At 44.3% G+C, this 13,472-nt stretch overlaps 1 protein-coding gene across 2 annotated transcripts; it reads right to left on the minus strand.

Annotated features, from left to right (window-relative positions):
* Positions 1-3,230: 3,230 nt before the first annotated feature.
* Positions 3,231-9,874, minus strand: OTOS (otospiralin). Of its 2 annotated transcripts, none has more exons than XM_044292504.1 (4): positions 9,838-9,874; positions 9,600-9,682; positions 7,242-7,268; positions 3,231-3,647 (listed from the first exon to the last, which is right to left on the minus strand). In XM_044292504.1, exons 2-4 carry the CDS (start codon positions 9,655-9,657, stop codon positions 3,463-3,465), a joined length of 270 nt encoding a protein of 89 aa, XP_044148439.1. In that variant the 5' UTR covers positions 9,658-9,682; positions 9,838-9,874; the 3' UTR covers positions 3,231-3,462. The 2 variants fall into 2 exon arrangements, with proteins under 2 accessions (XP_044148439.1, XP_044148440.1); XM_044292505.1 differs by having other exon boundaries at positions 9,600-9,721; positions 9,838-9,849.
* Positions 9,875-13,472: the final 3,598 nt, after the last annotated feature.

The following is a 13,472-nucleotide window of genomic DNA, read 5'->3' on the forward strand; positions in this document are numbered from 1 at the left end:
ACTTAGAAATTTTTCTAAGTTATTAATGCAGACGGATCCGTACTGAACGGAGCCTCCGTCTGCATTAATATGATCGGATCCGTTCAGAACGGATCCGATCAAGCGCAAGTGTGAAAGTAGCCTCACACTATCAGCAGGAAAAGTGGAAAAAGTCCTGCGCATCTTCCTTCTGCATAAAATGGAGTCTTATATTAGACTACTCTAAAAATGATGCCACGTTTTCAGCTACTTCAAGCTCTTAAAGGGAACCTGTCACCTGGATTTTGGGTATAGAGCTGAGGACATGGGCTGCTTTTATTGCGTAAAAAAAAAACCGATTTTATATATATGTAAATAAGGCTACTAACGTTTCCGAAGCCCAACCACGCCCACCGTGAAGGAGTCCAGCACCGCCCCGCATCCTCCAAATCTCCTCCTTGCTCTCCGACGTCACAAAGCTAGATCGCCGTAATCTTGCGATGCACAATAAAAGCACAGAGAGCTATGGGGATTGGATATTGCGGATGTGCTAGCGACGATACCCAAAATCCAGGTGATAAGTTCCCTTTAGCCTTAGAGTTCTATGAAACGTGTCAGTCTTTTTCTGCTCCTATCTGCAGATTCCAAAAAATCTGCAGAAAAACGGGGAAAAGTCCAGCACATCCTCTAAAACTCACATACAGATAGCTCAAAGTCTGACGTGTTTTATAGAATTCTATGATTAAGAGCTCGTAGTACCTAGAAAACTGGCAGAATTTTTCTGCATCTATCTGTATGCAATTTTAGAGGATTCCAGTAAAAAGACTAAATTTTAGGCCTCATGCACACGGACGTTGTTTTGGTCCGCATCCGTTGCTCCGTTCCGTGGCCCCGCAAAAAAAAAAATATCATGCCCTATTCTTGTCTGCGCTTTGCGGACAAGAATAGGCAGTTAAATTAAAGGCTGTCCGTGCCGTTCCGCAAATTGTGGAACGCACACGGACACCATCCGTGTTTTGCGGACCTCAAAACACACCACGGTTGTGTGCATGTAGCCTTATGCAGAAGGAAATTGTGCTGTAATTTTCTCTGCTTTTCTGAAAAATGGTCATGGTTAGTTGGCTATGAATTGTGAACATTTTTATAAATTACAAAGAAGATAGCTTACATCACTGTACATTGTACAGCGGCCGTGCTTGGTATCGCGCTCATCTCCATGCACTTCTATGGGGCTGAACTGCACCTAACCATGAGACTGATGAATGTGTCGTCACTGGTCTAGGGAAAGCTGAGAGAAGGCTGTGGGGCTACTGCGAGCATTGGTGCTTTCTCAAACAGCTGATGAGCGGGGTGTCGGGTGTCGGACCCCCACCGATCAGATACTGATGACCTATCCTGAGGATACGTCATCAGTTATAAAGTCTTGACTTTTTTGGAGCCGTTGAATGTCCTTTGAGCTGCAGACAAGCCTCATTGATGCTCAGTACCACTTAGCCTCTGTGATACCACCTTAATAATCTGTGCCAGTCTGTTGCTAGGGATGTGCTGCCCAACAACCACATTTGAAAGACTGGTTGTTAGGCAGTGTGTCCCTAGCAACCGAACTGTCTCATTTGATTCATCTGAACTTAACACAGTGTGACAGTGAGAGAGCAGCAGACTACGCCATGAGTCGTCTCAGACTACAGGGAGTGCAGAATTATTAGGCAAATGAGTATTTTGACCACATCATCCTCTTTATGCATGTTGTCTTACTCCAAGCTGTGTAGGCTCGAAAGCCTACTACCAATTAAGCATATTAGGTGATGTGCATCTCTGTAATGAGAAGGGGTGTGGTCTAATGACATCAACACCCTATATCAGGTGTGCATAATTATTAGGCAACTTCCTTTCCTTTGGCAAAATGGGTCAAAAGAAGGACTTGACAGGCTCAGAAAAGTCAAAAATAGTGAGATATCTTGCAGAGGGATGCAGCACTCTTAAAATTGCAAAGCTTCTGAAGCGTGATCATCGAACAATCGCGCGTTTCATTCAAAATAGTCAACAGGGTCGCAAGAAGCGTGTGGAAAAACCAAGGCGCAAAATAACTGCCCATGAACTGAGAAAAGTCAAGCGTGCAGCTGCCAAGATGCCACTTGCCACCAGTTTGGCCATATTTCAGAGCTGCAACATCACTGGAGTGCCCAAAAGCACAAGGTGTGCAATACTCAGAGACATGGCCAAGGTAAGAAAGGCTGAAAGACGACCACCACTGAACAAGACACACAAGCTGAAACGTCAAGACTGGGCCAAGAAATATCTCAAGACTGATTTTTCTAAGGTTTTATGGACTGATGAAATGAGAGTGAGTCTTGATGGGCCAGATGGAAGGGCAGAGAGCTCCAGTCTGACTCAGACGCCAGCAAGGTGGAGGTGGACTACTGGTTTGGGCTGGTATCATCAAAGATGAGCTTGTGGGGCCTTTTCGGGTTGAGGATGGAGTCAAGCTCAACTCCCAGTCCTACTGACAGTTTCTGGAAGACACCTTCTTCAAGCAGTGGTACAGGAAGTAGTCTGCATCCTTCAAGAAAAACATGATTTTCATGCAGGACAATGCTCCATCACACGCGTCCAAGTACTCCACAGCGTGGCTGGCAAGAAAGGGTATAAAAGAAGAAAAACTAATGACATGGCCTCCTTGTTCACCTGATCTGAACCCCATTGAGAACCTGTGGTCCATCATCAAATGTGAGATTTACAAGGAGGGAAAACAGTACACCTCTCTGAACAGTGTCTGGGAGGCTGTGGTTGCTGCTGCACGCAATGTTGATGGTGAACAGATCAAAACACTGACAGAATCCATGGATGGCAGGCTTTTGAGTGTCCTTGCAAAGAAAGGTGGCTATATTGGTCACTGATTTGTTTTTGTTTTGTTTTTGAATGTCAGAAATGTATATTTGTGAATGTTGAGATGTTATATTGGTTTCACTGGTAAAAATAAATAATTGAAATGGGTATATATTTGTTTTTTGTTAAGTTGCCTAATAATTATGCACAGTAATAGTCACCTGCACACACAGATATCCCCCTAAAATAGCTAAAACTAAAAACAAACTAAAAACTACTTCCAAAAATATTCAGCTTTGATATTAATGAGTTTTTTGGGTTCATTGAGAACAACAGGGTTGTTGTTCAATAATAAAATGAATCCTCAAAAATACAACTTGCCTAATAATTCTGCACTCACTGTATGCTTCCACAATTTACCTCAGTGAAGAACCTCAGGACACAAGTCATAGCCATCTTTTATTGCTTATAAATATGACACAATAGGTAGATGAGTTGGGTTTACAGCGAATATTTCTATATATTCCTGTATCTTCGTTCCCTTCTGCAGGACAGGAATAATGCAGGGATCTCCTCCAGTCTGAGAAGTTCTTGTCACCATGTTGGCATTTATGTAACTGTCACACAGGCGGGCATAGAGCTTTGGTATATACAGCCATGCTAAGTACTGTCGTGCTTCTAATGATCATGGTCACGGCTCGTGTATCCCAGAGTATCTCCAATAGGGTAGTGAGCAAAGAAGGTGCGAGCTAGGTCATTGATATTCTCATAGGCACCCATTGTGCGGAAGTGCTCCACGTACTGCCAGAAATCCGAGGTAGAGAAGGGCCAGTAAGGATGAGCCGGAGCCTCTAAATACGGGTCTGAAAAGAACATCAGTTAGTGTTGAAATGTGTTCAGTGTCATCATCTGGAATATCGGAGACAGGATTAAAAGGAATCTGGTGATGAATCCTTCTTACATGCCAGATGCACGCTGGTCAGAAGATCCTAATGGTCTTTGTTTTTTGTGCATCGGTGGCCCCATTGTGGAGAAAACGGCTATTAATTTTAATGCTGTTTAGCTCCTGGGTGTAACAAGGGAGGTGCCGTTGCACCAGAGGTCGCACTCAACTTCACTGCTGGCTGCTTCCCCTCACCACTACTTTGACTGACAGGGCCAGGCAGTGAAGACGTACCCATGCCTGGCCCTTAAGTCTTGCAGAAGTACGTTCGGCACATGCAACCTGCAGGAATAGAGACTTCAGGGCCAGGCATTAGTCCATGTTCACTGCCTGGCCTTGTCAGTCAATGTGGTGGAGGCATGATCAGCAGTGATGATGAGCAGAGTCTCAGGTGCAACAGCATTGCCTTTAGCGCACCCAAGGGCTAATTAGCATGAACTAAAAAGCCTGTTTTCAACACAATGAGGCCACCAATGGACAAGACCATTAGAGTCTTCTGAACGGTGCACAATGGATTCATCGCCAGATGTGTGGTGACAGATTCCCTCTAAAGGAATCTCACTGTAATAATACATTAATACATTGTGGGGGAAATTACACTTGAGGGCAATCAATACGTAAAGTCAGTTTTGCTTTGAGTTCGCATTTCCATAATTTGTGTTTTGGAAATGTCGCATGTTGTTTGATAAATTTTCTTCATCTTTTGACATATCAGGTTTGTTTTTTTACTCCACCCCCATTGTTTTGTAACTTAAAGGGGTGATCCAGGTACACATTTTTCCCTCTCCCTGTGCTTCCCCTGCCAGTCCCTGCAACTTACTAATATACTTGCGCTACTTTTTCTGTCTCGCTCTGGAGAATAGTCACGTTACAACGCCCTCTGTGGAGACTGTATTTCCTCTGACATCATGACCAGGCCTCCCATGATCCCCACTGTCAGAATCCCGCCCAAATGGTTGTGATGTCAGACCCATGTGATCTTGAAATGGTTGGTCGACACTCTCAATCCACAAGCAAGGGAGGCGGAGTCCTTCTTGTCATATCACATCTGTGTGGAGGGGGGGTATTAGTAGGTGACAGCAAGGGGATGATGGGGGTGTAGTAATTAGGGGGGGTGCTTAGGGTTTTCATAGCAGGGAAGGGTGTAGTAAGCGTTTGCATTTCTGGCTGATCTTGCAGCACCAGCACTATTGGAAGTGTTGTGGATGCTACTCATCCAGGCCCACAATCTAGTGTCGCAGGATCATGGAGCTCTGTAGTAAAGAACCTATTGTTAGGATCCTGCACAACCCCTTTAAAGCTCCGAACCCAGACATACCCAGAGTTTGACCCAGGCAGCCCCCCTGACAAGAGCTCCGATGCTCTCCTTTGCCCTGCAGGGGCAAATACATTTTCAGGAGTTCCAGTGATGAACCGGGCTTTCCTTAGGGCTGCCATGCGGAGGCTTCCACCCAGCATTGAGCCCGGTGACATCACCGGCACTGATAGATGAGCTTTAGTGCTGTCCTAGCCTGTAAAACGGCTAGGGCAGCGCTAAACCGGCCCATCAGAGCCGGTGACGTCACCGAATACACTGCTGGGCGGAAGCTTCCTCCCAGCAGCGTATTATTGTAAATAAAAAAGCCCTTGCCCTGCGCGATCCAGCACAGGGCAAGGGAGCGCATCGGAGCATGACATCAAATGGGCTGCCTGGGTGAAAATATGGGAATGTCCGGGTTCAGATCTGAACCCGGACAACCCCTTTAAGTCACAGTTTTTAAACTGGCAGCACTTAATTAACACCTTTCTGACTTGCGCCATACATGTACGGTCGATATCAGGTCTTTAAAGATGACGTCTGCTCAGGAGTTTAGTGTCCGCTATAGCCAATGAGGGACTCCTGTATCCACAGCAGACACCTGGTGGCAGAGTGTGTGATCGGCGACCACACCGATTATGGACTTTTAACCTCTCAAATGCCATGGTCAATTGTGACCACAGTGTCTAAGTGGTCAATAACAGGGAGTGCTGTGCTCCCGGTGACTGAATGGCTACCCTGCAACAAAATTGTGGAAGATGTTCAGTTCTAATGGCAGCCTTGGACCTTCTGAAGGCTCCAATGCCACCCATAGCGGAGTTCCTGTCAAGCCCTGCCCATGGCAGGGTTTGATATTAATGACTCTCCCATGAACTGCAATAGTAAATCGTTGCCATCTATGGTAAAGCGATCAGACAGTCTTATGTTAAAGTCCCCTAGAGAGAAAAACAATAAGTGCATAAAAAAAGTTTTCAGAAATATAAAAAAATATATATTATATTGAAATCACCCCTCTTTCACCTTTTTAAAAATAAATATAACAATAAACACTGTTCCCCAAAAGCCCAAACTATTAAAATATAAAAGTATCCTGTACGGCGTAATGATAATAAAAAAAATCTAAATGGCCGATTTGCCTTTTTTTGGTTGCTTCATCTCCCTCCAACAAATTGAATAGAAAGTGATCAAAATGTCATACAAACACCTAAATGGTATCAATAAGGACTACTGATCAGCCCACAAATAATGAGCCCAAATACCAAACACAGCCACTATCCAATGGACGGCACTGTGCTTGGTGAGCTGCAGGAGGCCTGTGGTACCTGTTGAAACCTCAGCCTATGGTACCTGTGGAAGAATCCATGCTCATCTGCTCTTCATCACGCCATTCAGGCTCCCTGGCTCCCCTCACTAAACTTCTGGTACCTGTAAACGTCTGAATGGGCAGGGTCACAGGTGCCGCTGCAGCCAATGACTGGCCTCAGCAATTACATGTCACCAAGCGGCAAGTGATCCAGCACATGACACATCACCCCTGAGGCCAGTCATTGGCTGCAGTGGCGCAGGTGACCACGTCAATGCAGATGTTAACAGAAAGAGACAAGAAGACCAGTGAAGACAGCCAGGGAGCTGGAGCAGCAGGTGAGTTTGGAGTTCCACAGGTACTGCTCTCTGAGGTGGAAATTTTTTTTTTTTAAAAGCTAGAAAATCCCATAAAATGGGTTGTCAAAAATGTTTTTTGACATGGCAGGGACACAGTTATAAGTTACACTTACCGCCCAAGCTCTCTCCATTTCTGTGCTGGTGCCCCCCACTCGTTGTGATATTATGTTTTGGCTGCAGTGGTGACATTCCATATATGGCGCGGGATCACTGCAGCCAGTCCTTGGTCTCAGCAGTCAGTGATTGGCTGCAGTTGTCATGTATGGGAACCTCACCCCTCTAGCCAGAACAATAATGCCCAACAGGGCGGATGGATCGGCGGTGCTGGAAAAGAGGGGGCTTGGGATGGTAAGTGTAATTGTTAACTTGCCATTATCAGTGTCCCTGCAATTTTTTAAATCATCTCAGACAACGCCTTTAATGCATTTTTCTCTATGTATGAAATTTTGATACAGTGTTTTCATGAGATCTCTCATTCTTTTACAGTATGGAATGTTCCTTATACTAAGGGGTTAATCATAATGTTTGCAAAGTAAAAACCAAAAATGTCTTTACCGTCCTCCTCGTGTACAGGTCTGGCATCTGAAAATAAATAAGGAAATCATCTGTGAGAGACGAGTGGACAATGAATACTTTCATACCACAGCGAGTGGCAGCAGAATCCTAATGTCAGCCTGAACTCCTCACAGTGCTGGACTGTGTCCCGTACAATGGGGCCCTGTGTCCTCCGACTGCGTGGCACTCCCCCACCACATGGGAGCAGACCTTTCAGTGTGTTCCCTGCCAAATCACATCCCTTCACAGGGGCAAAGATTAGAATTCTCTCCAACAGCCCAAAAGGGATGAATACATTCACCGCAGCGCACACCTCCAGAATCTCTTGCTGGTTTATTTTGGGGGTCAGTAGAGTGTGCTTCTTACAGTCTGTATAGCAATGGCGTAGCTAGAAATGACTGGGCCCCACAGCAAATTTTTTCGAAACCCCTTCCTTTCACGCCGCCCCCATTCCTGTGGCTACTAAAGATCGCTCTCTCAGACCAGGCCCGGCAGCTGTTCCATCCGTTTCCTACACTGTCTATACTGCTACTGTATATCATTTCATTGTGTGATACTGTTGAGGGGGTCCTGACAAAATCTTTTAGTCCTCCTCCTCCTGGATGGACCCCTTTTGGGTCAGGGCCCCAAAGGAGCCGTTTACCCTGTTTCCCCCTGCTGTATAGCTATTTAATGCTTATTATCACCCGCATAATATTCTGCACAATACATTCCCTTGAGTTTATATCTGCATTCAGGCTTGTGATATCCAGTGTATACAGTTACATTTGAAAGCCACCTAGTGGCCAGATTTTTAAGAAGATGACCATCAATAACAACAACAGAATGATATAAGTTATTGGCGCGGGTCTTACTCCCCACACCATAGCAATCAGTTTTTTTCGCATGTTGTGGTACTAGACCCAAGCACTTAAAATACACAGCTCCTCAAATAGTTTAATGGCCATGCTTGGTTACTGCAGCATATTATTTTCACCAATATCATTTAAATAAGAGCAGCCCTGCAGTAACCAGGCATGGCCACCGAGTGGAGCTGTATAGTTCCAGTGACTGGTTACAGTTAGAGATGAGCGAATTTCATGTTATGAAATTCATTCACGCTTCGTTTGGTGGTAAAAGCAGAATTGTGTTATAAATTCCGTTACCAAGGACCATAACGCAATTCTATGATGGAATGCATAACGGAATGCCTTTAGAGACATTCCGTTATTCATTCCGTCATAATAGAAGTTTATAGTCTGCATAACGGATCCGTCCAGTTTTCCCCTGCATAACGGAAACGGGACAGATCCGTTTTGCAGCCCATAGACTTCTATTATGACGGAATGAATAACAGAATGTCTCTAAAGGCATTCCGTTATGCATTCCATCATAGAATTGCATTATCGTATGTGGTAACGGAGTCCATAATGCAATTCTGTTTTTACCACCAAACGAAGCGTGAATGAATTTAAAAATACGAAATTCGCTCATCTCTAGTTACGGTGCTGTTGCTAGTGAAAGCAGGTGATCAGTGGTGGCATCGGGAGGCAGATCAGTAAGTAAGTCCCTGGAACCCCTTAAATTTAGACTCATTTCACAGCGTTAGCATCACTCACTGTCCGCAAAGGAGCTCACAGTCTAAATTCCCTATCAGCATGTCTTTGAGAGAAAGCCGGAGTACCTGGAGGAAACCCACACCAACACAGGGAGAACAAACAGACTCCATGCAGATGTTGTTCTTGGTTGGATTTGAACCTAGGACCCCAGCACTGCAAGGCACCAGTGCTAACCACTGAGCCACCCCATAGGATTGGTATATACACCCAAATATACAAATAGATACACATATATACGGTATACTCCCCAATATCTGGCCTAATAAGGATTTTCCCACAGTCAGTGTTCAATCAGTGATTTTCATCAGTAATTGTGAGCCAAAACAGATTGCCCATATTGCCTCCTTTGCTGTCTGGATTCATTTTTCCAATGCTTGTATCCAGGGGTTATGACCACCCGGCAATCCAGCAAGGGTGGTCATAAAAAAAAAAAGACTGTATTAAAAAGTCAGGTAAAAAAACAGGATTCTGAAAGGAAACTAAACTGTCTCCATTGTAGTCAGCGGCTAAACAAAGACCATTACAAATAAATCTGAATGATAAATTGCTTGATACATTATAGTAATGGAACATTAAAGGCTGAACATGCGGAGTATGTGGGAGTTCATGGAGATGTACAGTACATTGGTTTTTATAACTACAGTTTATTGCTGGGAGACTTAAATAGCGGTAATTAAAGTAATGATTTGCCTGTATGTGTGTGCGAGTCATATTAAAGAGCTTCCAAACACAGAGTGAGGGGGTTTCTTTAAGAACTTACCAAGGAAAGTGCCGAGAAGGATACAGGAGAAATATAAACCGATAAGAAGCAGCTTCATTGTCGCCTCCTGCTGGTAATCAGTTCTGATAGGAGATGATATGAATAACAATAGGCAAATTAACCTACAGTAGAATGCAAAATAATATCGCTATAAACCATACCTGCCCATTAGCATTACCTCTACATGTGAAATATATAATACCAATACGCAATATTTTAATGCTTAAAAAAAAGTTACCTGTTGTGTCGATTGCTTGCTGCAGTCCGCTCTTCCTGCACTGCTTACCTGCTGCTTCTTCTCTGGGACTGAGCCCTCTTCTTCCAGCTCCCTCCCTTCCTTTCCTTGGATAAACAGGAGGCTCTTTCAGAAAACCTCATTTTTTTCCCCTAACTTAAGAATTCATCCAAACACTTCTTCAGCATTCCTGGTCAAAGGGGAATATCTGGTATCAGCAGTAAGGCTAGAGCTACACATCCAAGTTGGATTTTGTGCAACTGTCGCATGGCATCGCAGCCGCAGCATGTCGCAGTGCGACACCATTGACTATCGTTATAAAAAATGTTGCGCGACATTGGTGTGTACCGGAATGTCGCAGGACACATGTCGCTGTGTAGCCCTAGCCTAACTAAGATTCATGTGGATCAGCTGCGAGCAAGGTTCCACCCAGTTATAACAACCATGATTGTTGCAGCGATTGTTCCTGACAGTTGGACCTAAAATCGTTCAGTCTAATAGGGACTGAAGTGACACGAGATTCATGTAATTGACGTGGACAGAGGGAAATGCATCACTGCATACTTAGGCAGATTTGTCATTCGTGACCATGAGAAATCTGGGTGATGATCCTTGTGGAAATTGTAATGGAGGCGAACTGGCCAGAGACCATAAAGGGAAATTTACCAGTGGGCCGCCCGAGCCCTCCTCATGGTTTCCAGCTAGGTGCATAATGATCTGATGCTCTGAGCATGAATTAATGCTAGGAGCATCAGGCACTTATTTAATCGAAGGTGTCCTCCTGAATTTAGCTGTATGACCATCCTCAGGACAAATATAGAGTCGAAAAATGTGGTGAAGGTGGCAATATTTTGTGCTGCACTGTGATTTTTGCCTCTGCTGGGGAGGTACAGTCATGGCCGTAAATGTTGGCATCCCTGACATTTTTCAAGAAAATGAAGCATTTCTCACAGAAAAGTATTGCAGTAACACATGTTTTGCTATACACATGTTTATTCCCTTTGTGTGTATTGGAACAAAACCAAAAAAGGGAGGAAAAAAAGCAAACTGGACATAATGTCACACCAAACTCCAAAAATGGTCTGGACAAAATTATTGGCACCCTTTCAAAATTGTGGATAAATTAGATTGTTTCAAGCATCTGATGCTCCTTTAAACTCACCTGGGGCAAGTAACAGGTGTGGGCAATATAAAAATCACACACAAAAGCCGATAAAAAGGAGAGAAGTTCACTTAGTCTTTGCATTGTGTGTCTGTGTGCGCCATACTAAGCATGGACAACAGAAAGAGGAGAAGAGAACTGTCTGAGGACTTGAGAACCAAAATTATGGAAAAATATCAACAATCTCAAGGTTACAAGTCCATCTCCATCGATCTAGATTTGCCTTTGTCCACAGTGCACAACATTATCAAGAAGTTTGCAACCCATGGCACTGTAGCTAATCTTCCTGGGCATGGACAGAAGAGAAAAATTGATGAAAGGTGTCAACGCACCGGCAAGTAACAGGTGTGGGCAATATAAAAATCACACACAAAAGCAGATAAAAAGGAGAGAAGTTCACTTAGTCTTTGCATTGTGTGTCTGTGTGCGCCATATTAAGCATGGACAACAGAAAGAGGAGAAGAGAACTGTCTGAGGACTTGAGAACCAAAATTATGGAAAAATATCAACAATCTCAAGGTTACAAGTCCATCTCCAGAGATCTAGATTTGCCTTTGTCCACAGTGCACAACATTATCAAGAAGTTTGCAACCCATGGCACTGTAGCTAATCTTCCTGGGCATGGACAGAAGAGAAAAATTGATGAAAGGTGTCAACGCAGGATAGTCCGGATGGTGGATAAGCAGCCCCAAGCAAGTTCCAAAGATATACAAGCTGTCGTGCAGGCTCAGGGAGCATCAGTGTCAGCGCAAACTATCCTTCGACATTTAAATGAAACGCCATGGCAGGAGACCCAAGAGGACCCCACTGCTGACACAGAGACATAAAAAAGCAATACCACATTTTGAAAAAATGAACTTGAGTAAGCCAAAATCCTTCTGGGAACACGTCTTGTGGACAGATGAGACCAAGATAGAGCTTTTTTGTAAAGCACATCATTCTACTGTTTACCGAAAGCGGAAAGAGGCCTACAAAGAAAAGAACACAGTACCAACAGTAAAATATGGTGGAGGTTCATTGATGTTTTGGGGTTGTTTTTCTGCCTCTGGCACTGGGTGCCTTGAATGTGTGCGAGGCATCGTGAAATCTGAGGATTACCAACAGATTTTGGGTCGCACTGTAGAGCCCAGTGTCAGAAAGCTGGGTTTGCGTCCGAGATCTTGGGTCTTCCAGCAGGAGGATTACCCCAAACATACTTCAAAAAGCACCCAGAAATGGATGGCAACAAAGCGCTGGGGAGTTCTGAAGTGGCCAGCAATGAGTCCAGATCTAAATCCCATTGAACACCTGTGGAGAGATATTAACATTGCTGTTGGGAAAAGACGCCCTTCCAATAAGAGAGACCCGGAGCAGTTTGCTAAGGAAGAGTGGTCCAAAATTCCAGGTGAGAGGTGGCAGAAGCTTATTGATGGTTAAAGGAAGCAACTGATTTCAGTAATTTTTTCAAAGGGTGTGCAACCAAATATTAAGTTAAGGGTGCCAATAATTTTGTCCAGACCTTTTTTGGAGTTGGGTGTGACATTATGTCCAATTAGCTTTTTTCTCCTCCCTTTTTCGGGTTTTGTTCCAAAACACAAAGGGAATAAACCTGTGTATAGCAAAACATGTGTTACTGCAATACTTTTCTGTGAGAAATGTCATTTTCATGAAAAATTTCAGGGTGCCAACATTTACGGCCATGACTGTATTTTGTGCTGCACTATGGTATTGCTGGCACAGCCTACTTATGTTGTCCCTTCCTACTTGTGTTGCCCCACCTTCTGTCAATTTTGACCCACCTACAACATGGGGGCCACTTTTAGAGTTTGTTCCAATCCAACTTGCAGCCAGCCAGAACCGCAGGGGCAACACGTGAGGTGCACGGTGGGCCGATGAGGGGCCAAACAACAACACAGTTCATCAGTTTACTCACATTTAGCAGAAAGCCTCCCTGGGCTGGCAGCACAGTGTTGAGGAAGACAGCACGAAATCCTCCGGGGCACGCTCTGTGGTAGGGAAGCACCAGCCTAGATGGAGGTTGAGGTGCCCTTGGTGGCAGTGGTGTTTAGGGTGCTTATGGCGGCTGGGTCCCTTGGTGGTATTTGTCGTGACGCCAGTAACGTTAATGGTGGTACAACCAATGGTAAGAATGAAGTAGACAGTGGTAGGATGCAACTCACAACTTTTATTGATGTCGGTTCCAGTTGCGGCATATAGACAGAATACAGTCTTTTGGCAATTTAAAGGAATTCTGTTGATCCACTGTTAATAGGTTTGGCTGGGTTTAGCTTAGCTTGAAGGTTCTGTATCAGTAGTTCTGGTAGGTGACTTTGCTTCATGTCCCTAGTAAATCAGAGTTATTTGGTGAGGCTGCCTGTGGCTATAGTATCCTTCACCTGGATTCCCAAAGCTCTTTTATGCCTGGTTTGTGGCTTTTATCCTTTGGATTTTAGTCTTTCCTTTCTTTTGTCCCTTCCTGGACTATACTTTTTGCTAA

This window comes from Bufo gargarizans, chromosome 4, assembly GCF_014858855.1.
Source record: "Bufo gargarizans isolate SCDJY-AF-19 chromosome 4, ASM1485885v1, whole genome shotgun sequence".
Classification (NCBI taxonomy): domain Eukaryota; kingdom Metazoa; phylum Chordata; class Amphibia; order Anura; family Bufonidae; genus Bufo; species Bufo gargarizans.